The sequence below is a fragment of the Pristis pectinata genome, chromosome 1, assembly GCF_009764475.1.
Source record: "Pristis pectinata isolate sPriPec2 chromosome 1, sPriPec2.1.pri, whole genome shotgun sequence".
NCBI lineage: Eukaryota > Metazoa > Chordata > Chondrichthyes > Rhinopristiformes > Pristidae > Pristis > Pristis pectinata.
In genome coordinates this window covers 15,504,326-15,527,861 of record NC_067405.1, presented here as the reverse complement: position 1 = coordinate 15,527,861, position 23,536 = coordinate 15,504,326, and the positions used below count along the sequence as shown (strand labels likewise).

Here is a 23,536-nt window from a genome sequence, read left to right as displayed (position 1 = left end):
AAGGGAACCAAAAACTAGAGGGCATAGGTTTAAGGTGAGAGGGGAAAGATTTACAAAGGGACCTGAGGGGCAACTACTTCTGGCAGAGGGTGATGCATACATGGAATGAGCTGCCAGAGAAAGTAGTTGAGGTGGGTACAATAACAACATTCAAGAGATATTTGGATAGGTATATGGATAGGAAAGGTTTGGAGCGATATGGGCCAAATGCAGGCAAATGGGACAAGCTTAAGTGGGCACCTTGGTTGGCATGGATGAGTTGGACTGAAGGGCCTGTTTCTGTGCCATATCACTCTATGACTCTATGATCTGTCTATCACTTGAAAGGGCCACAACAACAGATGAAGAAATGAGTAATGCTAAGCTGAAAAGTGATGTAAATTATTAACAAAATCATCATCAGCCCTCTACATTCAGCCAGGAGGGATCTACAGATGATGCAAAAAGGTCACCATCTTACAATGGAAAGAGACTGCTTTCCTATTTACCTAAGCTCTCCTTTAAATTTTTCGTATCCCCATTAATAGCAGGAGGAAAGACCAGAGATATCAATGCATTCTAACACCACTGCTGCTCCACACACAGCTAATTGTGTTAAGACTGACGTTGTGTAATAGTGCTGACTGCCAACATTTTAAAGAGTCTTGATGTAAATCACTAATTCGCTCAACAATAAAAATCTATTTGTGTTTGCTAGTGGATCTCCATCCTTTGTGCAGTCGGCTCTACCAAAGTATCCTCCCACTGAGTGCAGAGAATTTCATTTCTATTTGACTCAGAGTCACCAAAATTATTTATTTAGCACAAAATGTAATACCTTGTCCATTATTTTGAACTATTTTATGTTGATGCCAACACAAAAGCAAGAGGCAAATGGAATAAAGCAGACTCCCTTGCATCACATAAAGAAAACTGTTGGCAGATACAGCAAGAATGTTAGACATGAAAAATAATCTCCTGCTTAATGTTACTTTCAAGTAAAAGTTAAGCTTAAAAAAAGTTGGAAACTTTGCACTAACTGGTCAGCTAATGGCACAGTGGTTCAAATGGTTATCTGGCAAATGCCTTTTCGCTTGCTTACTCAGACCATCACTTTAGACACAAGCTGAAACAGTGATTGTCACTGTACATTCCCAGCACTTGGAACCTGGGCTAGTTTCCCAGGCTGTGTGCAATAGCTTAACACACGTGACTGCTTGCTACACTGGCTCCTTACCCAAATTATAGACAAGACAGAGAGTGTTACTGGGCAACAGTAACAAAAGACCAAGCAACATGTAGAATCCCTCTGCAGACAAAGCAAGGTACAACCGACCTTTGCACTTTAATTTGAAAGTACATATTGCTGCCTTTAAAGAATTTAGTCTGCAACTTTCACTTGACTAAGAGTACTGTGTCAGATGCCATTAAAAGTGGATCTTTCCTAGTCCAGGGAAGACCATCCCAGTATCAGGAGGAATGGGATGAAGCAGTACTGAGCCCTTGCTCCTTGAATGCTCTGAAACACACTGCGTTGATGGTGTAGGCAGGTAGTGTCAACATTCAAGTATCTAGAGAAGCACTTAAATTGTCAACACATAGATGGCTATGGTCCAAGTGCCAGTAAATGGGATTAGTATGGATAGTTACGCGATGCTTAGGATGGGCATGGTGGACAAAATGGCGTGTTTTTGTGCTCTGTGACTCTGTTTAAAAATCCTGTGATAAAATAAAGCAAGTGACAGTGAGTTGACAGTCTGCTTTACTTCATTCTCAACTTTTGTTTGCATTGGCCCTCTGCACAAACAACAATTTTCCAATAAGAGAAAAAAAATTGCTGGAAACAAGGTCAGGCAGCAACTGTGGAAAGTGAAGCAGTTTAACATTTCAGCAGCTGGGAAAACGTGAGAAATAAGCTAGTTTCAAGTTGCAATGAGATAGAATAAAGGGAATCCTTCTGAAAGGAAGAGGCCAGGGTTGCCATGGTGATAACCTGTTATAGAGTCATAGAGTTGTACAGTCATACAGCATGGAAAGAGGCCCCTCGACCCAACTGGTCCATGCCAACCAAGATTCCCATCTAAGATAGTCCCATTTGCCCGTGTTTGGCCCATATCCCTTTAAACCTTTCCTATCCATGTACCTGTCCTAGTACCTTTTAAATGTTGTTAATGTACCTGCCTCAACCACAGCCTTTGGCAGCTCATTCCAAATATTGACCACTCTCTGGGTGAAAAAATTGCCCCTCAGGTTCCTGTTAAACCTCTCTCCTCTTACCCTGAACCCATGCCTTCTTGATTCCCCAACCCTGGGAGAAAAGACTGTGCGCATTCAGCCTATCTATGCCGTCCATAGTTTTATACACCTCCCCGTGATCACCCCTCATTCTCCTACGCTCGAATGAAAAAAGTCCCAACCTGCTCAACCTCTCTCCATAACTCAGTCCCTTGAGTCCCAGAAACATCCTTGTAAATCTCCTCTGCACTCTTTCCAGCTTAGTGGCATCTTTCCTAAAGCAGGGTGACCAAAACTGAACACAATATTCCTAATGTGGCCTCACCAACATCTTGTACAACTGCAACATAACATCCCAACTCCTATACTCAACGCCCTGACTGATGAAGGCCAGCGTGCCAAAAGCTCTTTTCACCACCCTGTCTACCTGTGCCGTCAGTTTCAGGGGACCATTACTTGTACCCCTTAGACCCCTCTGTTCTACAACTCTTCCCAGGGCCCTACCATTCACTGTGAAAGTCCTACCCTCATTTGTCTTCCCAAAATGCAACACCTCACATTTATCCGAATTAAACTCCATCTGCCATTCCTCAGCCCACTTACCCAACTGACGAAGGTCCCTTTGTAAAATCACTGTCAGTGACACCAGCTACTTTAGTGTCATCTGCAACTTACTAACCGTGCCTTGCACATTCTCATCTTCGTACATCCTCATACGTTCTCATTCTCTGTTGGTGAAGCCATTTGGGTGATGGGATTGAGAGAAAGAACAGAAACAAATGGACACATAAGAGCAGTGAAGAGCAGAGCAGTAGGAGATGTCCAGCAGGTCAAACCATGCTGGTGGAGAAAGGAAACTTAGCCAGTGCAGATGGATGACCCACAGGATGAATGGTCAGACCCGACATAAACAGAGAAAGTGAGTTACATGCAGTTGCTGAATTCAGACTGAACTCCTGGATATAATAGTCCTTGGGACTTTAGACTGTAAACTTGATATTACATGAGTAAACTCACAAATAAAAACATGTTTGGTCAAAATCCATGATGTAGAGTTTATCCACACTATCCATTTCTCCACATACATATCTTACTCAAAACAACATTGCAGATGGCAATCCTTCAGCTAGAATTTTATTAAAACTTGTTTAAAATCCTTTTTTTGTTGCAATTAAGGTCACATTGTACAAATTACCACACATGAAACCCAAGATTCCAATTAACATTAAGTACAGCAGTTGTCAATATTTTTAGTTGGCTGTTGACTTGGAAATTTGAATTCACTGTACAATGATTGCCCTTCACATGGTTCTGTAGTTAACCCTTAAATGCACCGTTTCACCAAAACAACAGAAACAATTGTGGTAGTAGGGGCAAAGGATCAAAATTGTGACCTTCTGCATGGTATACCATCAGGATGGTAATCACATGGTCAAGGTATAAATTACAACCCTTAACCTCTCTGGTACCACACATCGGAGGGTGGTTGCTATCCCTTTAAACTGTTGCGCAAACATGTTAATGCATAAATGCATATGCCAAATTGCACTTAAAGTGTTGGTGTTCTGAAGATGCCATTACTGACATACCTTGAAATATTGCAACAATTAATTGGCTGGTGCCAGTAGTTCATGTCAGCTGATAACCATGTGGGCTTTAGAAAAGACAAGGAATGCCTGATTGTATACATAACATCTGCAAACAACTTTTCTGATACAGGCAACACATTAACCCACATAAGCAACAACTTCACAAGTCTTGAACTATTCTGGCCACAATGTGCCAACTGTACAGGTTCTTACCGACTGTGAGAGGATGTGGTTCCCAACCTTTGTTATTGGGGAGCAAGTCCAACTGCTCCAACATTAGAGCTCTGCTCGGACATCATAAAAGTATTCTGTAATTTGCTGCTTTGATCACCCCACATCAAATCATAATGCAGAGCAAGGCTACTTAGTTAGGGACAATTTTACGCTGACACCTATGAAGTGGTTTGAGGCAGTTTAGTTTCACTTCAATCAGAACCCCTCTCCCCCTCAATGGGCTGATGAGAGTTTCCTCATCAGTCTAGGCTGGATTTGAATTGTGGTTTCAGATGCTGAAGTTCAGCGAGGGGCCCACCTTGGCTCAGAGGCTGCACTCTCTCTTCAGTCAATTGGTCACTGCTTAGCACTTTGCTCCACTGGCCTATACACATATTCTATGCTGATAGCCTGTACATTGAAGGGCAGAGGTGCCACCATTCAGACGTTAAACAAAGATAGCCCTTTTTAGTGAAAAGAAGAAGTGATACCATACACTATTTAAAGAAAGAGAAAGAGTTCTCGTGTTCATTCATCCCCTCACATCAACACTAACCAATGGATTGACAAGATATTTATTTCAGTTTAAGGAACTTGCCATGCATAAACTGACTGCTGCTTTTATCTACATCACCACAATAACTACACTTAAAGATGCTTCATTGCCAGAAACACTCTTGGGATGTCACTTAATTCCTCACTAGCGTTTGTTCCTTAATGGGCATCCAATGACTGTCAATCATCTAACAACTACTGTGCAAGACACACAAAGCATTCCTCAGCCAAAAGCAATACACCTAAGGTCAGTCCACTGCAATGTAAACTTTCCCAGCTCTCAAGTGGCAGAAACCTTGGGTTCAAGGCTGTTTTATAACTGAGCCCCGATGGGGCAACAATATTCTTGTAATTCTATTGCTGCTTATAGCAGTTCAATAGCAATTACCCGACTTCACAATTAGGCAATGATGGCTTCAAGGGCAATAACTGGACATCTCTGGAATGATACCAGCCACAGGCAGAAGTTTGATATAGCCCTGCTCACGTTACATTGAATGTTGTGACAATCCAAGGTGAGACCATAGGTTGTCACCAGAGTCACTTCCAATGGATCAGCAAACAATTCACTTAAAAAAATGACCAATCCATGGATCTATTTGGAGTGTAAGCTCCGTAGGAAAGCAGCTGAAGTCTTAATCAGTGTGAGGGGCCAATACAAACATTACGTATAGGGAGAGCCAGCTATGCAGCTTTTCATGTACATTGATCTAGCAGGAGGTCTTTCCACTGAAGTTCAGAATTATCAAGTTCTTACTTGCAATGCAAAGAAAAGCCAGAACTGAAAATTGAATTTAAACAATTGTAAGTTCTCTCCTCTCACACCGTGCACTGACAATTACAGCCATTTCCACCTCACTTATTTTCAAGCTTATTTTCACCTAGTTCATCACAGACCAGCCAGTGGTTTGCTGATCCCATTTCTGTGGCCACAGAAAACATGAGAACAATGACTGTTGTTTCCTATCTTGGGAAGGGGAGAATTTCCTTTTTTGATCAGTTAAAAAAATCTCTTTTCGCATGCCTGGTACAAGAAAAAAAGCTGTCATTTACCCAAACACTGACTTAAAAAAAATAATTGCAGTGCAGTTTTAACAGAGAATGCACATATAAAATAGGTTTGAAACCCTAACAAAAGTGCAGATAACTTAACCATTACTAAAAGAAAAAATACTTTTAGCACATCTCTTTGAGGGTCTTTTTCCAGGTGTCACTCGTCAGTGAACCCTTGTGCAGCCACACTCCTTACAAAACCTTTCTTTATACATTCAAGTGTGTGTGTGTGTGTGTGTGTGTGTGTGTGTGCGTGCGTGCGTGCGTGCGTGCGTGTGTGTAAAGAGAAAGAACTGCAGTTTTTCATTTTGTGGCCAGCAAGATTGTTTCATGTCAAGTTTGAAGCAAAGTCCAGAAGACAACTGCAGATGGATTTAATTCTCTCGTTCACATTCCAGTCTGTCCTTCTCTTATTCAGTTTTCATGACGTTGCCCTGTGTCTCAGTTAAAAAAGTCAAGGTGCCACGTTGCTGACAGACATGGATGTATGATAATTCAGTCTGGTGCAGCTGTTTAGTTTGATGCATGGCTTGAAAGTGAAAGGCAAGGAAACAAAAACAAGTTTTTTCTTTGAAGTGGCTTCGCTACCAAGTTCAGTTCGATCAAAGTCCGGTGAGGTGCTCGACCAGGCCTTTGCATTTCACAAGATTGGTCTCTAATCAAGCGTGCAAACCTGCTCCATGGAGAGAAGAGCCTTCGTCACACTATAAATAACACTGCTACAGTTTACTGTGCACAGGCTTCAATGTCCTTGTGACACGTACAGGGGGTACATAACTTAGCATTGGATTCAACGTTCTCTTAACTTGAACAATAGCAGCTTTCAAAAAAGGCGAGAGGTTGATCACATGACTGAGCACTGCAGTTTGTTTGACCCAGCTGTCCTGTCCCCACGCCATTTTGTTTTCTTCTTCTTTTTCTGACTCTTCTCTGGAATTTGTTGCCTGTTTGGAATTAGACACAAAGAAACAGCACATCTTTAATTAATGCCTTGCTTTTGCCAAGTGTTCCACTATTCTCAAACATCAAGCAAATGAATGCTTTTGTTTCATTCCTGGACAGAGGGGAAGGGGCAGGAGATGGAGGCAACAAAGACAGATTGGCTTTTGGTCTTGCCACAGAACTACCCTTGTGGGTGTGATCAACTCAATAAAGAGTCATGGAAAAAACTTTTACCAGGAAAAAAAAGTCTGGAAACTGATACTGTGAGAAGCTGTTGAAGTGAATAATGTAGGTGCATTTAGAGATACATATAAGAGAGAAAGAAAAGGACAAACAGATGAAAAAAAGTGGTAGGAAGCTTGGATGAAGCACAGGTTGATCTCATTGGGTTGAATGGACTATTCTTATACGGTAAATTTCACATCATAGGATAAATCAGGGTGTAGTGGTGGACGATAGCGTAGTGGTTAGCGTAATGCTATTACAGAGCCAGTGACCAGGGTTTAATTCCAGCTGCTGTCTGTAAAGAGTTTGTACATTCTCCCAGTGACTGTGTGGGTTTCCTCCGGGTGCTCTGGTTTCCTCTCACATTCCAAAGATGTACGGCTTAGGAAGTTGTGGGCATGCTATGTTAGCGCCGAAAGAGTGGCGACACTTGCGGGCTGCCCGCAGATCATTCTACGCATAGATGCTTTTCACTGTGTGTTTCGATGTACATGTGACTAATAAAGAAATCTTATCATCTTATTGACTGACTAACTTTACAGATTTTTTTTGAATTAAAAGAAAAATTGTTGAGTCAAATCATAAAAGTTCTCATTATTATTGTGACAATTTACAACTTGTTTTACTTTGCTGGGTGAATTTCATAACCACTAATGTTGGTATCTCTTACGTTTAGGTACTCAGTACTGCCAGTTTAGGCACAACACAAGGACATACAGAATGACAGTTCCCCTGCTCCTCCTGAGCAATAGTGAAACGGTGCCTCAATAGTCACGGCACTCATCCAACAGTGAAATCAATCTAACGATGATGTTTAAAAACCCAACTGATTCACTGCGCTTTGTGCGACTCCAGTGTCACAGTGGGTGGTTGATTCTTAAAACCCCCTGGAGTGTCCCCTCTGTTGCAAAGTGGTCATTGGGATGGGTAATATAAAACGAAGGAACTAAAATCCCAAGTTTAAACAGGAAGCAGTCCACCAATATGTCAAATTTGCACTTCCCCCATCATCCATCTTGTGGCTTCTCTGATCAAGATTGCTGATTTACGGTTATATGCCTATTGATATTGACAGAAGCGATAATTGCAAATGACAAAGAGTGCTTGCAAGGATGAAACCAGAACTCTCATCAAACAATTTGAGGTGGTTCTGATCCTTGACCCTATTAGTGAAAGACCGCTGTCTAAGCTATCACAATCTCCAGTCCCTAAAAGTTTAAGGTTGAACAGGTCATTCCCTCAGTTGTCCTTTATGTGTTAACTTACACAGTGGTACTAACTTTCTGTTCAATACATGCAATAAAAAATCCTGAGATGATATTGAAAAATGAACTGGCTGTTTTCTTGGGGTACTTGCCAAAATTTTTCCTCAGCCAACAAAAACAAAATAATTTGAATCAATGGAGCTGAGAAAAATAGAGGGCTATGGGTAAGCCTAGTAATTTCTAAGGTAGGGACATGTTCGGCACGGCTTTGTGGGCCGAAGGGCTTGAATTGTGCTGTAGGTTTTCTGTGTTTCTATGTTTGTAGGGGTTGCTATCCACAAATTGCTACCTCATCTGTCCAAAACAACAGTGTCTACACTTCAGATATAATTCACGGGTTGCAAACTATTTCTGACCCACTGATGTGTTATATAAATGGATGTTCTTTCTTTATATGGAAAGAGCAATGACCTCAATTCATTAATATTGAGAGACACACTCAACAACAATGTGCATTTACATTAATTTTATCAGACAAAATTTTATACTGAATCACATAATTAGGGGCAGGTTGCGACAATTTTTTGTTGGAAAGGAGAAAGATAGGTAGGAGAGTTGGAAGGGGAATTCCAGAGTGTAGAAATTAGACAATGGTGTAGTTTCGACATGTGTCAAGAGCAGCCAATACAAAAAATAGTATCACACAACTTTTTCCCATGTATGATTATTGGGGTGGGCTGTGAATTAACTTATTTGTATAATGATCTTCTGGTTTTACTCAGTGCTGAAGACATGGAAGGGATTATTGTCATGAAATAACACCGCTCAGTTGAAGACACTTCATGGAGAAAATTGAATGTCCAGGATTTTCCCACAAGATGTGAATAAAATCATGAGGGGTATAGATAGGGTGAGTGCACTCAGTCTTTTTCCCAGGGTTGGGGAATCAAGAACGAGGGGGCATAGATTTAAGGTGAGAAGGGAAAGATTTAACAGGAACTTGAGGGGAAACTTTTTTTTACACAAAGGGTGGTATGTATGTGGAATGAGCTGCAAGAGGAAGTGGTTGAGGCAGGTATAATAACGACTTTTAAAAGACAGTTGGACAGGTACATGGATTGGAAAGGTTTAGAAGGTTATGGGTCAAATGCTGGCAAATGGGATGTTTCAATGGAGCATCTTGGTCGGCATGGACCAGTTGGACCGAAGGTCCTGTTTTCATGCTGTATGACTCTATGACTCTAAGGATTTAAAAGGCAAATTAAATGTCAATTTTCCATCCCTTCTGGCAGCTTCTGAGGGACTGTCCATGAGTCTGAACTTAACCCGAGCAATCCTTGCAATATTCTTCCAAATCTAGTGACAACACCCACAAGTTCCCAGAGGATGTCCTCTCATTTACACGCTGACATGTCTCTGCATTAGAAAGATTCTGGCAAAATACAAAATGCTACTGGAGTATGATTGAGCTGCAGGTACTTACCTTATGACTCTGACAAGATCGTGAAAGGCTTTGTCAACATTCAGAGGTGGATCCTTAGCACTAGTCTCAATGTAAGGTATCTTGAGCAAAAGAAAAGGATTTCTTAATTACCAACAGTGAGACACAAAAAGGTAAAACACGATTACGCTGCAAAATTCAAGGTCTGAACCTTATATTGTTACCTCAGGCATCGGGAATGGGAGAAGAGTTACAAGAATAAGCAATGTGTTATATCCACCACTTTTGTAATTAACATCAATGGAAATTGGCAAAAGTTAGTGCTATTTACTCAATACAGGTAACTGCCTCCCCAAGTGCAGATGTGTAAGTGGGAGAATGTATTTTTGACAAAATTGGGAATTCCATGCAGAAAAGCCCATGACGTGAAACAAGAAAGAAGACAATTTTTGAAGTGAAGCAAGGAGTGGATTACTCTATATCGAACCCATGCTATACCTGTGATCTGCAGTCTCTTGTGGCTCCAAGCTATATTTGAACTGTTGTATACTTGATAGGTATCCCTTTTACTTTTGCTACTGGTGGCATTTTATAATTAAAGGCGAGGAACAAAGTTGGTGTTGCAAAAGCACATGCGTGGTGACATTTAAGAACAGTGCAATCTCCAAAAAGGCAGTACTACATTACAAGCAAGGGTGTTAGAAGTAAGAGCATAAAAATTCTCAGCAGTCAGGTAGCAGAAGTGGATGAAACAGAAACCATCTCAGGTCAAAGGTCTGCATTAGAACCGGAAAAGATTAGGGATAAATAAGTTTCAAAAAGGCAGAGAAAAAGAGGCAGAAGGAGGGTGGCAATAGAACTGGACCATTGCACACTGAGCTCTAAAGGTCTCAGTGTCCTTTGGTGAAGGATCTTAAGGACTGATGCATTTAAAGAGAGCTAAAACTTGGTACTAAACAATAGGGCAATAGCAAAATCTACTTAGCCCCCTACCTACATACTTACTTTCCATTCTGTCTATCAGTCTACCTAGCACTCCCAAATAAAAGGTTGTAGGCTGCAAAATTGAGAAGACGTGACAATTTCTATCACATGACTGATTAGTAGAAACTGTGAGACAGAGGAAGAGTTATGGAGATGTAGAGGAGGATGTGCACATGCACATGTTTGTATGTATCCTGATTTAATGCTTATTTACACTGTCAGGCCTGGAACAATTTAAAATTAGAGCACTGGTAACACTCAAGGATGAGCCTCCCAATTTTCTCTCATCTATATTGCAAGGTGCCAGAAGTTCTTCCCATTTAAATAACATGGTCAGAACTAAGATGAAATATAAAAAGGTCAGGGTGAAAAAAAAACACAGCAGTGTCCAGGCTTCATGTTAAAGAACTTCTCATACAGGGCAAGATGATACTGATAATTGATAGAATGATAACCTCATTAATCATAGTCTTACACTGAAAAAGTTTAATGAAGTTTCCTTTGACAATACTTACATTGTATTTGGCTGCCATCTCTCTCCCTTGTTCACCTGTGACCTTACGTAAGTGCATCAAGTCAACCTTGTTGGCCACCAGAATCATGGGGAAAGACTCCCTGTAACAGTTGGACAGTAACCAAGATTAAACTAGTGTAGCAGCATTACACTCAACAACACTCCAAACTAAGGGTCATCTATAAACCTGCTGACCACTTCCTTCTGATTCATAAGGACAACTAAATGCCATTTACAGAGCATGTTTCACGTCAAAATATCTCAAAAACCTTTTAGAAAACCTTGGATGTGTATTTGAAAGGCTATTACATTGGCAAAAATTTACACCCAACTTCAATTCATTGATCAATAAAACAAATTCAGTCCTTCCACCATTTAATAAATTGATAGGTAAGTTCATCATGTGCAGTTTAATGGACAAGCCCATTGGGTTAATCCACAGAGCAGGCTGGTACAATTACTGATGCCATCCTCTGAAGGCATAAGGACTACTGTTAATTGTTCTGCTAGTTAATGACCCAGCCAGTAGGCCATGTATGTGGAAACTGGGCAAGATCAGAGATGATCACCAAGGACAAGATGTGAAGACCAAGGCAATTAGCGTTCCAACTTTCTCTCCAGTTTAGAGTAATCAGCAAGAGGTCTTTGTGAGGATCAGAATTTACATATGGAACCACAACCAACCAATGTTAAAGGCCATGAGAGAGGAGGATGTAAAGCAGGTTATGGACAGGGGAAAACAATGCTTTTATCCTGTACATCATCACAAACATGATCAACTGAGAAACAAGAGAAACAACATTATAAAAGTCACAGAAATAACTTTGTATAAATTACTCATCCAGCACATCAAGCAGGGCATGTTATCTACCTTGACAAGTTCCAAAAATTGTTGACCCTAGCAAAAAATTGTGAGAATTTTTTTTGGAGAATATAGTTTGGTCTAATTAATCATTTTAAAAGATAGAAGATGCCAGCTATGGGACAGTTGACAGCATTATCTTTGCTGAGTCCCCTCTGTTTCTCGGCTCAAGTCTCACTTCCAAGACAGGGAGGTTCTATAGTGTAGTACTGAAGGAGAGCTGCATTGCCAAAGGTGCCTTGTTTTGAACGAGACATTAAATCAATACCCAGTCTACCCTCTGCGTTGGATATTAAAGAAAAACCCTTCCACTATTCAGTAGAAGAGCTGGGGTGTTGTCCCTGGTCTTCTGGCCAATATTTATCCTTCAATCAACACTTAAAACAGACAGTAAGGTATTATCTCATTGCCATTTATGGGAGATTGCTGTATATTAATTAGCTGGATTATAATAATGGTTGCCCTTCAAAAGTACTGCACTAAAAGACTTTGACACATTCTAGCAGGGATGTAAAATTCAGGTCTTTCCTTTTTAAAGATGAACATTTCCAATTAACCAGCTGGATACCATTAATTTATCCTACATTGGGTAGCTTCACTGGAGATATCCAAGAAATATGTTTTTGTCATTACTGTTATCACACTCATGTCGTTGCTATACATCTAACTTCTGATGGTACGTTGGGAAGTGAAGGTGCCATTATAAAAGACACTAAAATCTTTAGCAGAGCTTCTAAATTATCAAAGCAATTTAGCCAGTTAGTGGTCAAATTCAACTGCATTAAAATCAATCAAATGCTTCTTATCTGTGTAAGACATCAGCCATTAAGTTGGCAGGTAGAGATTCTTGTCAATTTGGCCTTTCTCTTTGCCAAGTAATTTAGTAATTGAAGGGTTTTGTTCTTTGTTTGGCCTTAACTGGCAGTCAAAGCCGAACAAAGAACAAGACCCTTCGATCCCCAGCTTTAAGCCTGCTCATTCAATAATTGATTTTATGTGTTTTTCATTTAACTGAGAAAACCACTTGTATTATCATCCTCAATGGGTTTCCAGCTCACAGGCTTCAACTGAACTTCCTTATCACAAAATCATATTAATTGTTGACACAAACGAGGCCACTCAGCCTATTAAACCCACACTGGCCAATCTTAGATCAATCCAGTCCAATCCAAACACCTGGCTCTCAGTCTGCAGTGTTACTGGTCACAGGGCATCATCTCTTCCAAGTAGAATTCAAATGTGGTGAGGGGTTCTACCTTAGCCATCCTTTCAGGCAGTGAGTCACCACATATGGGTGGACAATTTGACCCAAAAAAGGAATGAGGTAAATTAGCTGATGATGTGTTTTATTGAAGTAGCTTCAGGGATAAGTGGTGGCTGGACATTGGGGAGAAATGTTCAGTTCTGCAAATAACATAGCAGTACCTGACATATTGGATAGAACATCTGACTAAAATGTTACACCCAGTACCTTCAAACATATAGCGCTCCCATGGTGCTGCACTATAGTGTTATCCTACATTATGCGCTTGATTCTCTAGGGTAGGCCTTGAACTCAAGTCTTCTGATTCAGAGCCAAAAAACCGTGGGTGAGAAGCTGTTGCAAATGCACAATACAACTCCATCTAAATGTTGTAGTCTGATGCCAAAATTCATTCCACTGACTTCCGGAGAACCATAATTTGGAAACATGAGAGATTGCAGATGCTGTAATCTGGAGCAACACACAAGATGCTGGAGGAACTCAGTGGGACGGGCAGCATCTGCACCATATTTTGGAAGCATGGTGACACACATAGCTGCTGCTATAGTACAGGAAACCCAGAACAATATTTCTACTGCATTAAAACAATACAATTATTGGAAAAACAAGAAAAATGCATTACAACTGCTGAGAATTATGTGTTTAAGATTCAGACAGTGCCGACTCTTCAAATTAATTCACTGTCTGTAAAGTGCTATGACAGGTTTACTTTAGAATAAATCAGAACTGATGTTCAGTCTCAGCTCTGCAATTTCAGCATCAAGTATGTCTTCATTTCAATAAATGTATCATCCAGAGAATAGCTTAGACAGTGACAGGAATAGCAGTTTTAATAATCAGTAAATTTAGAATTTGGATCGAGTATTCTTAAAAACATGACTCAAATGATATAGGCATTAGTGAGCTCAGTTACTATATTTGTTTCGAGAATACCGACATTGCTGGCAAGGCCAGTATTTATTGCCCATCGCTTACTACCCTTAAGAAGATGGCGATGATTCAACTGCCACAGTCTAAACATAAAACATAGAACAGTAGAGCACAATACAGGCCCTTCGGCCCACCATGTTGTGCCGACCTTTAAACCTCTCCTGAGACTATCTAACCCCTTCCTCCCACATATCCCTCTATTTTAAATTCTTCCATATGCTTATCTAGTAATCTCATGAATTTGACCAATGTACCTACCTCCACCACCACCCCAGGCAGCGCATTCCATGCCCCAACCACTCTCTGGGTAAAGAACCTGCCTCTGATATCTCCCTTGAACTTCCCACCCATTACTTTAAAGGCATGCCCTCTTGTATTGAGCATCGGTGCCCTGGGAAAGAGGCGCTGGCTATCCACTCTATCTATTGCTCTTAATATTTTGGACACCTCTATCATGTCTCCCCTCATCCTCCTTCTCTCCAAAGAGTAAAGCCCTAGCTCCCTTAGCCTCTCCTCATATTGCATACTCTCTAAACCAGGCAGCATCCTGGTAAATCTCCTCTGCACCCTTTCCAACGCTTCCACATCCTTCCTATAATGAGGCGACCAGAACTGGACACAGTACTCTAAGTGTGGTCTAACCAGAGTTTTATAGAGCTGCATCATTACCTCGTGGCTCTTAAACTCGATCCCTCTACTTATGAAAGCTAACATCCCATAAACTTTCTTAACTACCCTATCTACCTGTGAGACAATTTTTAGGGATCTGTGGATATGGACCCCCGGATCCCTCTGCTCCTCCACACTACCCAGGATCCTGCCATTAACTTTGTCCTTCCAAAGTGTACCACTTCACACTTCTCCGGATTGAACTCCATCTGCCACTTCTCAGCCCAGCTCTGCATCCTACCAATGTCCCTTTGCAATCTTCGACAATCCCCTACACTGTCCACAACACCACCAACCTTTGTGTCATCTGCAAACTTGCCAACCCACCCTTCTACCCTCTCATCCAAGTCATTAATAAAAATCACAAAAAGTAGAGGTCCCAGAACTGATCCTTGTGGGACACCACTAGTCACAGCCCTCTAATCTGAATGCACTCCCTCCACCACAACCCTCTGCTTTCTACAGGCAAGCCAATTCTGAATCCGCATGGCCAAGCCTCCCTGGATCTCATGCCCTCTGACCTTCTGAAGAAGCCTACCATGTGGAAACTTGTCAAATGCCTTACTAAAATCCATGTAGACCACATCTACTGCATTACCTTCATCAATCTTCCAGGTCACCTCCTCAAAGAACAAATGTCTGATGATGACATTTCTCTGACATTGGTATCAGTGGTCATAGAATCAGGAGAAATTTGGAGCAGAGGAGGAGAATCCTTCAGCCCATTATATCAGTGCTGGTCCACGAAGGAACTATCCAGGCCAATGAAATATTCTGATGAAAATTCAGTAGTTGCAATGTATCAACCTGAAACATTAACTCTGTTTCTCTCTCTATGGATTATTTAAGATATCTTTATTAGTCACCTGTACATTGAAACACACAGTGAAATACATCTCTTGCATCGAGTGTTCTAGGGGTAGCCCATGAGTGTCGCCGTGCTTCCGGCATCAACATAGCATGGCCACAACTTCCTAACCTGTACATCTTTGGAATGTGGGAGGAAACTGGAGCACCCAAAGGAAACCCACGCAGACACGGGGAGAACGTACAAACTCCTTACACACAGCGGCCGGAATTGAACCCGGGTCGCTGGCGCTGTAATAGCGTTATGCTAACCACTACACTACCGTATCTGTTGCATTTGGAAAGGCAAGAACTGATTAGGAATAGTCAGCAAGGGTTTGTGCATGGGAGATCACATCTCATGAATTTGATGGAGAGAAAAATATATTTCTACACTAAAATTCTCCAGTCCTGACAAGATAAAAAATCCCCTGGTCTTTACTTTCCACCTCACCAGTCTCCACATTCAATGGATCATCTTTTGCAAAGCATGATATTGGCACCTGCTTAGTGCCAAGGTTTAGACAGGGCAGAGTTTGTTAAGTGTGTCCAGGACGGATTCCTGTCACAGTATATTGACAAGCCGACTAGAGGGAATGCCATATTAGATCTAGTATTACGTCATGAACCAGGTCAGGTGACAGATCTCTTGGTGGGTGAGCATTTGGGGGACAGTGACCACTGCTCCCTAACCTTTAGCATTGTCATGGACAAGGATAGGAGCAAAGAGGACAGGAAGATATTTAATTGGGGAAGGGCAAATTATGAGGCTATAAGGCTAGAATTTGAGAGTGTAAATTGGGATGACATTTTTGAGGGGGAATGTACTATGGAGATGTGGTCGATGTTCAGGGATCTGTTGCAGGATGTTAGGGATAAATTTGTCCTGGTGAGGCTAGGAAAGAATGGCAGGGTGAAGGAACCATGGGTGACAAGAGAGGTGGAACAACTAGGTAGGAAGAAGGCAGCAGCATACATAAGGTGTAAGCAGCAAGGATTAGATAGGGCTCATGAGGAATATAGAGTAGCAAGGAAGGAACTTAAGAAGGGACTGAGGAGAGCAAGAAGGGGACATGAAAAGGCTTTGGCGAGTAGGGTTGAGGAGAATCCTAAGGCTTTTTTCCACGTACGTGAAGAACAGAGGATGACGAGAGTAAAGGTAGGATTGATTAGAGACAAAGGTAGGAAGATGTGCCTGGAAGCTGTGGAAGTGGGTGAGGTTCTCAATGAATACTTCTCTTCAGTATTCACCAAAGAGAGTCGTTGGTGCATGGAATTCGCTGCCTGGGGTGGTGGTGGAGGCTGATATGTTGGTCAAGTTCAAGAGATTGTTAGATAAGCATAAGGAGAAATTTAAAATAGAGGGATATGTGGGAGGAAGGGGTTAGATAGTCTTAGGTGTGGTTTAAAGGTCGGCACAACATGGTGGGCCGAAGGGCCTGTATTGTGCTGTATTGTTCTATGGTTCCTAGCTCCATAAGATTCCACCATCAGACACATTCCTCTTGTCAGGGTTCACTCCCTTCTCAACTTCTGGTCTACCCTTCCATCCCCACCAACTATTCACCATCTTATGCGACACCTGTCCTCACACTTCCCTTTGCACCATCCAAGGTTGGAAACAGTCCTTCCAGGTGAAATAGCGATCAACTTGCATTTCTTCCAATCTAGTGTACTGCATTTGGTGCTCACATGTAGTCTTCTCTACATTGAAGAAACCAAACATAGATGAGGTGGTCGGTTTGCAGAGTACCTGCGTTCAGTTTGCAGCAGTGATCTTGAGCTTCCAGCTATCTGACACCTTAATGCCCCTCTCATTCTCACTCTGCCTTTATTCTCCTGCAGTGGTATAATGAAGCCCAATGCAAGCTCGAGGAACAACACCTCATCTGGCTTCTGGACAACTTGTAGCCTTCTGGACCAAATATAGAATTCCCCAACGTTAGTTAACTCACTTTCTTTGCATGTTCAGTAGTGGACATTCTGCCTTTTACCATTTTGGCACAGTTTTTTCTTTTGCTTCTTGTACATCTGGTCTGCTGGGCATGTCCACAGCTTGGCTATTAGCAGCATATCACACACACAAAGAAGCATAAGGTGCTTCTAACTGCTCCTCTAACTGCTACATTAACTCATATGGTCTCCCCATATGAGAGATTGTTCTAACTACCCCTCCTCTGCCTTCCCTGCTACATAAATCTAAGTTGTTTTCCCTCCTTCCCCATTCTAGTGAAGTTTTGGACCTGAAATGTTAACTGTTTGACTGACTGACTGGTTGCATCTTGGTACGGCAATTCTAATGCACAATGCAAGAGGCTGCAGAGAGTAATGGACATAGACTGGTCCATCACAGGCTAAGCCTCTCCGCCATTGACAGCGCCTACAGGAGGCGCTGTCTTAAGAAGGTGGCATTGATCATCAAAGATCCCCACCATCCAGTCTATGCCCTCTTCTCACTGCTACCGTCAGGCAAGAGCTACAGAAGCCTGAAGTCCCACACCACCAGGTTCAGGAACAGTTACATTCCTGCAACCATCAGGTTCTTAAACTGACCTGCACAACCCTACCTCAGCAATGGAACGCAACGGACCACTTCATGCACTACAATGGACTTGACTCTGATTGTGTTTTTGTTTTGCACTAATGTTTTGTTTTGTAGTCTTTTTTTTTCTTTTCACTACCATGTGCAATTTATGCATAATTTATGTTCCATGTGTTGTCTGAACCTATGCGCCTGTGATGCTGCTGCAAGCAAGTTTTTCTTTGTGCCTGTACCTCACCGTGCTTGTGCACATGACAATAAACTCGACTTGTTTCCCTTTCCACTAATGCTGCCTGGCCATTTCAGATTTCCAGCCTTTGATTTTCATTTGATTCATGGACACTGTCACTGGAGAAAGTGAGAGCTGTGCCGTTGGAAATGGTCTACAGCTGAACTGAGCTGGGACCAGTGTTCTAGTGACCGCATGAATAAGGAAGGAGAGGGGATTTTAAACTATATACTGTAGCAGGGGTGAGAGATCAAAATTGCAAAGATCTGGTAAATCAAGTAGTAGGGATAAGGTTAGAGAGAAAGGTATTAACACAGGAAACGATAAACAGTCTATGACAATTGGGCAGGGAGTACATATATGAGAGTAGATCAGTAGGTGAGCTTTGAGGTTATTACAAAGTAGTAATAGGAGTTTTTAAGAAAGGTGTGATAATCATAGGGGAGTATAATCTAGATAGACTGGGGAACAAATAACAGATGGGAAACAGTAGAGAGGATGAGGAGCTTGTTTCTTGGAAGAGCACATCTGGATCGAACTCTGGACCTGGTGAGAAAGAATTAATTAAGGCATCACTAGGTACCAGTAATCATAAAATGATTGTGTAGACTGGATATTGGTCCTTGTAATGTTGGTTGGTTTAATGGGGTGCAGCTCTCTCTTTCAGATTGGTGGAGGGAAGAACGGTGCCACATCCAGTATTTTAAATTTACATTGAAGCAACTGAAGGCATGGGAAAAGGACGAGGTAGGGTGAACTGGAAACTTATGCAAAGTCATCAGTCAGTCAAGATGAGTGGCAGTAGTCACTCTGGGTCTCCGACTAGATATCTGGAATCATTCAGCATCTAGTAGACTTCTTCTGCAAAACCAATAATAATGAGCCCAAAATGCACCTTGTTTTAATAAAAAAAAACCTCAATAGGATAAAATTAAAGCTACTCCTGCTATCAATAAGTTTAGATCAAACAGTCAATGTATTCTGGTAACGTCATTACCTTCCAATAAAATAAATCAGATTAATGAATGTGTTAAAGTCGTGGATGGAGGAATGACGTCCAAGCGGGTTGTATTCAGCTGATAATATTGACAAGTTGATAGTTTGCTGCAGGCGTAGTAAAAATCAGAAACACATCAAACCAAAAGGCAGCACAACCATAAAAGAATTTTGGGGTATTTTCCGACAAGAACACTATTCATAGAGTGGCTGGATATCAGTCCTTGTGATATTGGTTGGTTTAACAGCCTCAGTATGGTGCATCTCTCTTATTCTTTCACAAAAGGGTTATGATAGGAAGGAGCCATTGGGCTCAGAGTACGGATCTGCTTTCTGCAAAAGTAATTTCACTTCTCCTGCCCTCTCCTCATTGTCCTGCATTTTTTTCCTTTCTGGTACATCGAATTTGCTTTCATAGAACATAGACATTACAGCACAATACAGGCCCTTTGGTCCACGATGTTGTCCTGATCTTTTAACCTACTCTAAGATCAATCTAACCATTCTCTCCCACATACCCCTCCATTTTTCTATCATCCATGTGCCCATCTTTCTTAAATGTCCCTAATGTATCTGCCTCTACCAGCACCCTGGCAGTGTGTTCCATGCGCCCACCACTCTCTGCGTAAAAAACTTACCTCTGTTATCCCCCCCTGTACTTTCCTCCAATCACCTTAAAATTATGCCCCCTTGTGTCAGCCATTTCCACCCTAGGGCAAATGTCTCTGGCTGTCCACTCGATCTATGCCTCTTATCATCTTGTACACCCCTATAAGGTCACCTCTCATCCTCCTTCGCTCCAAAGAGAAAAGCCCTAGCTCACTCAACCTGCCCTCATAAGACATGCTCTCCAATCCAGGTAGTATCCTGGTAAATCTCCTCTGCATCCTTTCTAAAGCTTCCACATCCTTCCTACAGTGAGGTGAGCAGAATTGAATGCAATATTCTAAGTGTGGTCTAACCAGAGTTTTATAGAGCTGCAACATTACATCATGGTTCTTGAACTCAATCTCCCGACTAATGAAGGCCAACATGCCATACACCTTCTTAACAACCCTACCAACTTGCACGGCAACTTTGAGGGATCTATGGACTAGGACCCTAAGATCCCTCCGTTCCTCCAAATGCCACGACAAAATCTACCCCCATTACCCCACCTCAGTAGCCCATTTTGGATCCTAAACACTCCCTGTTTACAAAATGAAGTCCATGGATTCAGGTTCTGCCCCAGGAATGTGCATCTCTGGATATGCTTTCTTTCAGAAATGATGTCAAATAGTGATTCATCTCACCTGATCTAGATGGAAAAATAAAAATCCTTGCACTATTCCAAGATAAGCAGGTGAACACTCCTCCATGTCTTCACCAACATTTAGCTCTCAACACATATTGACTAAATCAGAGGACTTGACCATTTAGCTCAGTGCTATATGTAGGAATTTGCCGTGCACATATTTGCTGCTGTCTTTCCCGATGGAGCCTGCACTGTATCAACGCTGAAATTTTTGCTTGACAATGAAGTATGCTACGCAGTTAAGAAGAACAGGTCCCACAAGTCTGCTATGCCATTCAATCTGATCAAGGCTGATTTGCGCCAGGCCTCACCTCTTCTGTGCCTGCTCCACATGACCCTCAATTCCCTGATCTTTTGAATTTATCTGCCTCCTCTCTAAATACACCCACAACCTTCTGGGGTATAGACTTCCAAAGATTCATCACCCTCTTTAAGAAGAAATTCCTATACACTTTAGTTTTCAATGACAAACACTTTCATATCCTTCTGCTGTTATATTCATCATCGATAACATTTCCTTGTTTTGTATTCCAAAAGGAAGAATTAAATCACTGCAAGTTTAGTGAATTGATGCTTTTGTTTATTTGAACTTTGGTGGATGCAAAAGAGCCCACAGCATTATTGTAGATGGAGCAGTTGAGTTATCCCAATGTCCTGTCCAGTACTCATTCCCTCAATCAAAAAGCAAACACTACATGGTCAATGTTACACTGCTGTTGTGGGAGCTTGCTGTGGACAAATTTGCTGTTGCATTTTCTACATTACAACTTCATCAGTTGTAGAGAGCTTTGGGGCATCCAATGGAATGCTGCATAAATGGATCTGTTTGAAGTAGCAGCCCAAAGATCAAATATACATTAAAAAGTTTAGAAGCTAACAGTGCAAATCCTGACCAAGTAGTTGTCCTCAGGCTATAGCAAGTCCAAGTGAAGGGGGCAGAGTCTGAGGAAGCAGAGCTCACTCAACATTACTGAAACGTACCTGTCTTTGACCCGAAGGATGAGCTGGTGGAATCTGTCCACGTGTTCAAAGCTGGCTTTGTCCGTCACTGAATAAACTATGAGAAACCCATCCCCTGTCCTCATGTACTGCTCCCTCATGGCACTGAACTCCTCCTGACCTGCAGTATCCAGCACTATGAAGAGAAGACAACAAATAATTATTGAGATAGAAATTGTTCACAACTGCATTAACTGCAGTGTGAGAGCTAAAACTTTGGATTTTGATATTTCCAAACTAATTTTTTAAATTTCAAAAATAAAATGTATTCATAATAAAATACATAAATGAAAAGAAAAATACAGTGCAAGACTTTTTACATTCTTAGCATCATTTGGTCAATAAATTCAGTAGTGTTAACACTTTCTTTTAAACCATTGCACCATTGCCACTCATATGCCCCCCTGGGGTGATACACCCTTTCACTGTTTGAGAGATTTCCCCACCTGACTTGGCCCCACCATGTGCGGTAGCAGGAGACTAGACTCTGGTCCTTCCCCACAGAGACTTTGTGTTGGCTGCATTAAGCTTCAATGCATCCCTCAGTACGTACTCCTGCAGTCTGGAATGTGCTAGTCGGCAGCATTCCCTTAAGGACATCTCGCTGTGCTGGAAGAGCAACAAATTTCTCACAATTCTTTTAGCTCATTGAAAAAAATAATCTCACCTGCAAACTTGCTAACACACCCGCACCAGAGCAAGGCCCCTTCATGGTTTTGGTGGCCTTGTGCATGTCTACAGTGTTCAAAACAAAAATCTCCAACATATGCAAAATTTTGAGGAAAATTTGAGGAAAATTAACAACAAAAGCTTGAAAGTTGTCATATCACCTTGGATGTCGGAAATAGATTAAGCCAATCACCCAGTTCCATGTAAATTGCATCACAAGCTCACATGACAATGCAGTCTCAGTTGTTTTGTGAACACTGAGGCTTTTCTCTGAAGAGTGCAAGCAAGGGTAATCGCAGTATGGATGACAAATTGCATGGCCAGGAACAGAAGGAGGCCACTCAATCCCTCAAAGCTGTCCTACCATGCTGGATCTCACAGAGTCATACACCGTGGAAACAGGCCCTTCAGCCCAACTGGTCCATGCCAACCAAGATTCCCATCTGAGCTAGTCCCACATGACCACAATTAGCCCATATCCCTCTAAACCTTTCCTATCCATGCACCTGTCCAAGTGCCTTTTAAGTGTTGTTAATGTACCTGCCTCAATCAGTTACTCTGGCAGTTCATTCCATTTAGGGATCGCCCTCTGGATAAGACCATAAGACATTGGAGCAGAATTAGGCCATTTGGCCCATCGAGTCTGCTCTGTCATTTGATTGTGGCTGATTTATTTTTCCCTCTCAATCCCATTCTCCTGCCTTCTCCCTGTAACCTTTGATGCCCTTACTATTCAAGAACCTATCTACCTTTAAGTAGGCCCAATGACTTGGCCTCCACAGCCATCTGTGGCAATGAATTCCACAAATTCACCACCCTCTGGCTAAAGAAATTCCTCCTTATCTCAGTTCTAAAAGGACGTCCTTCTATTCTGAGGCTGTGCCCTCTGGTCCTAGACTCTCCCGCTATTGGAAACATCCTCTCCACATCCACTCTATCCAGGCCTGTCAATATCCGGTAGGTTTCAACGAGATTCTCCCTCATCCTTCTAAACTCCAGTGAATACCAGTGAAAAAGCTGCTCCTCAGGTTCCTATTAAATCTCTCCCCTCTCACTTTAAACCTATGTCCTCTAGTTCTTGATTCCCCAACCCTGGGAAAAAGACTGTGTGCATTCACCCTATCTATGCCCCTCGTGGTTATATGTACCTCTACAAGACCACCCCTCATTCTCCTATACTCCAAGAAAGAAAGTTCTAGCCTGCTCAACCTCTCTCTATAACTCAGCCCTTCAAGTCTTGGCAACATCCTCGTAAATCTTTTTTGCTCTCTTTCCCGCTTAATGGCACCTCCATCTAACTG

General features: G+C 41.9%; 1 protein-coding gene across 3 annotated transcripts in view; it reads right to left on the bottom strand.

Annotated features, from left to right (window-relative positions):
- Window positions 1-3,332: 3,332 nt before the first annotated feature.
- The window catches only part of LOC127567830 (ras-related protein M-Ras), a 49,994-nt gene continuing 29,790 nt past the window's right edge, over window positions 3,333-23,536 (bottom strand). For 2 of the 3 annotated variants that reach the window (XM_052010957.1, XM_052010947.1), the window contains exons 3-6: window positions 21,549-21,702; window positions 10,937-11,036; window positions 9,480-9,559; window positions 3,333-6,568 (exon numbers count right to left, since the gene is read on the bottom strand). In XM_052010957.1, coding sequence (XP_051866917.1) covers window positions 6,469-6,568; window positions 9,480-9,559; window positions 10,937-11,036; window positions 21,549-21,702 — 434 coding nt within the window. In that variant the 3' untranslated portion in view covers window positions 3,333-6,468. Of the gene's footprint in view, window positions 6,569-9,479; window positions 9,560-10,936; window positions 11,037-21,548; window positions 21,703-22,012; window positions 22,089-23,536 lie in introns of those variants that run through there. The other variant, XM_052010964.1, reaches the window with a different exon arrangement.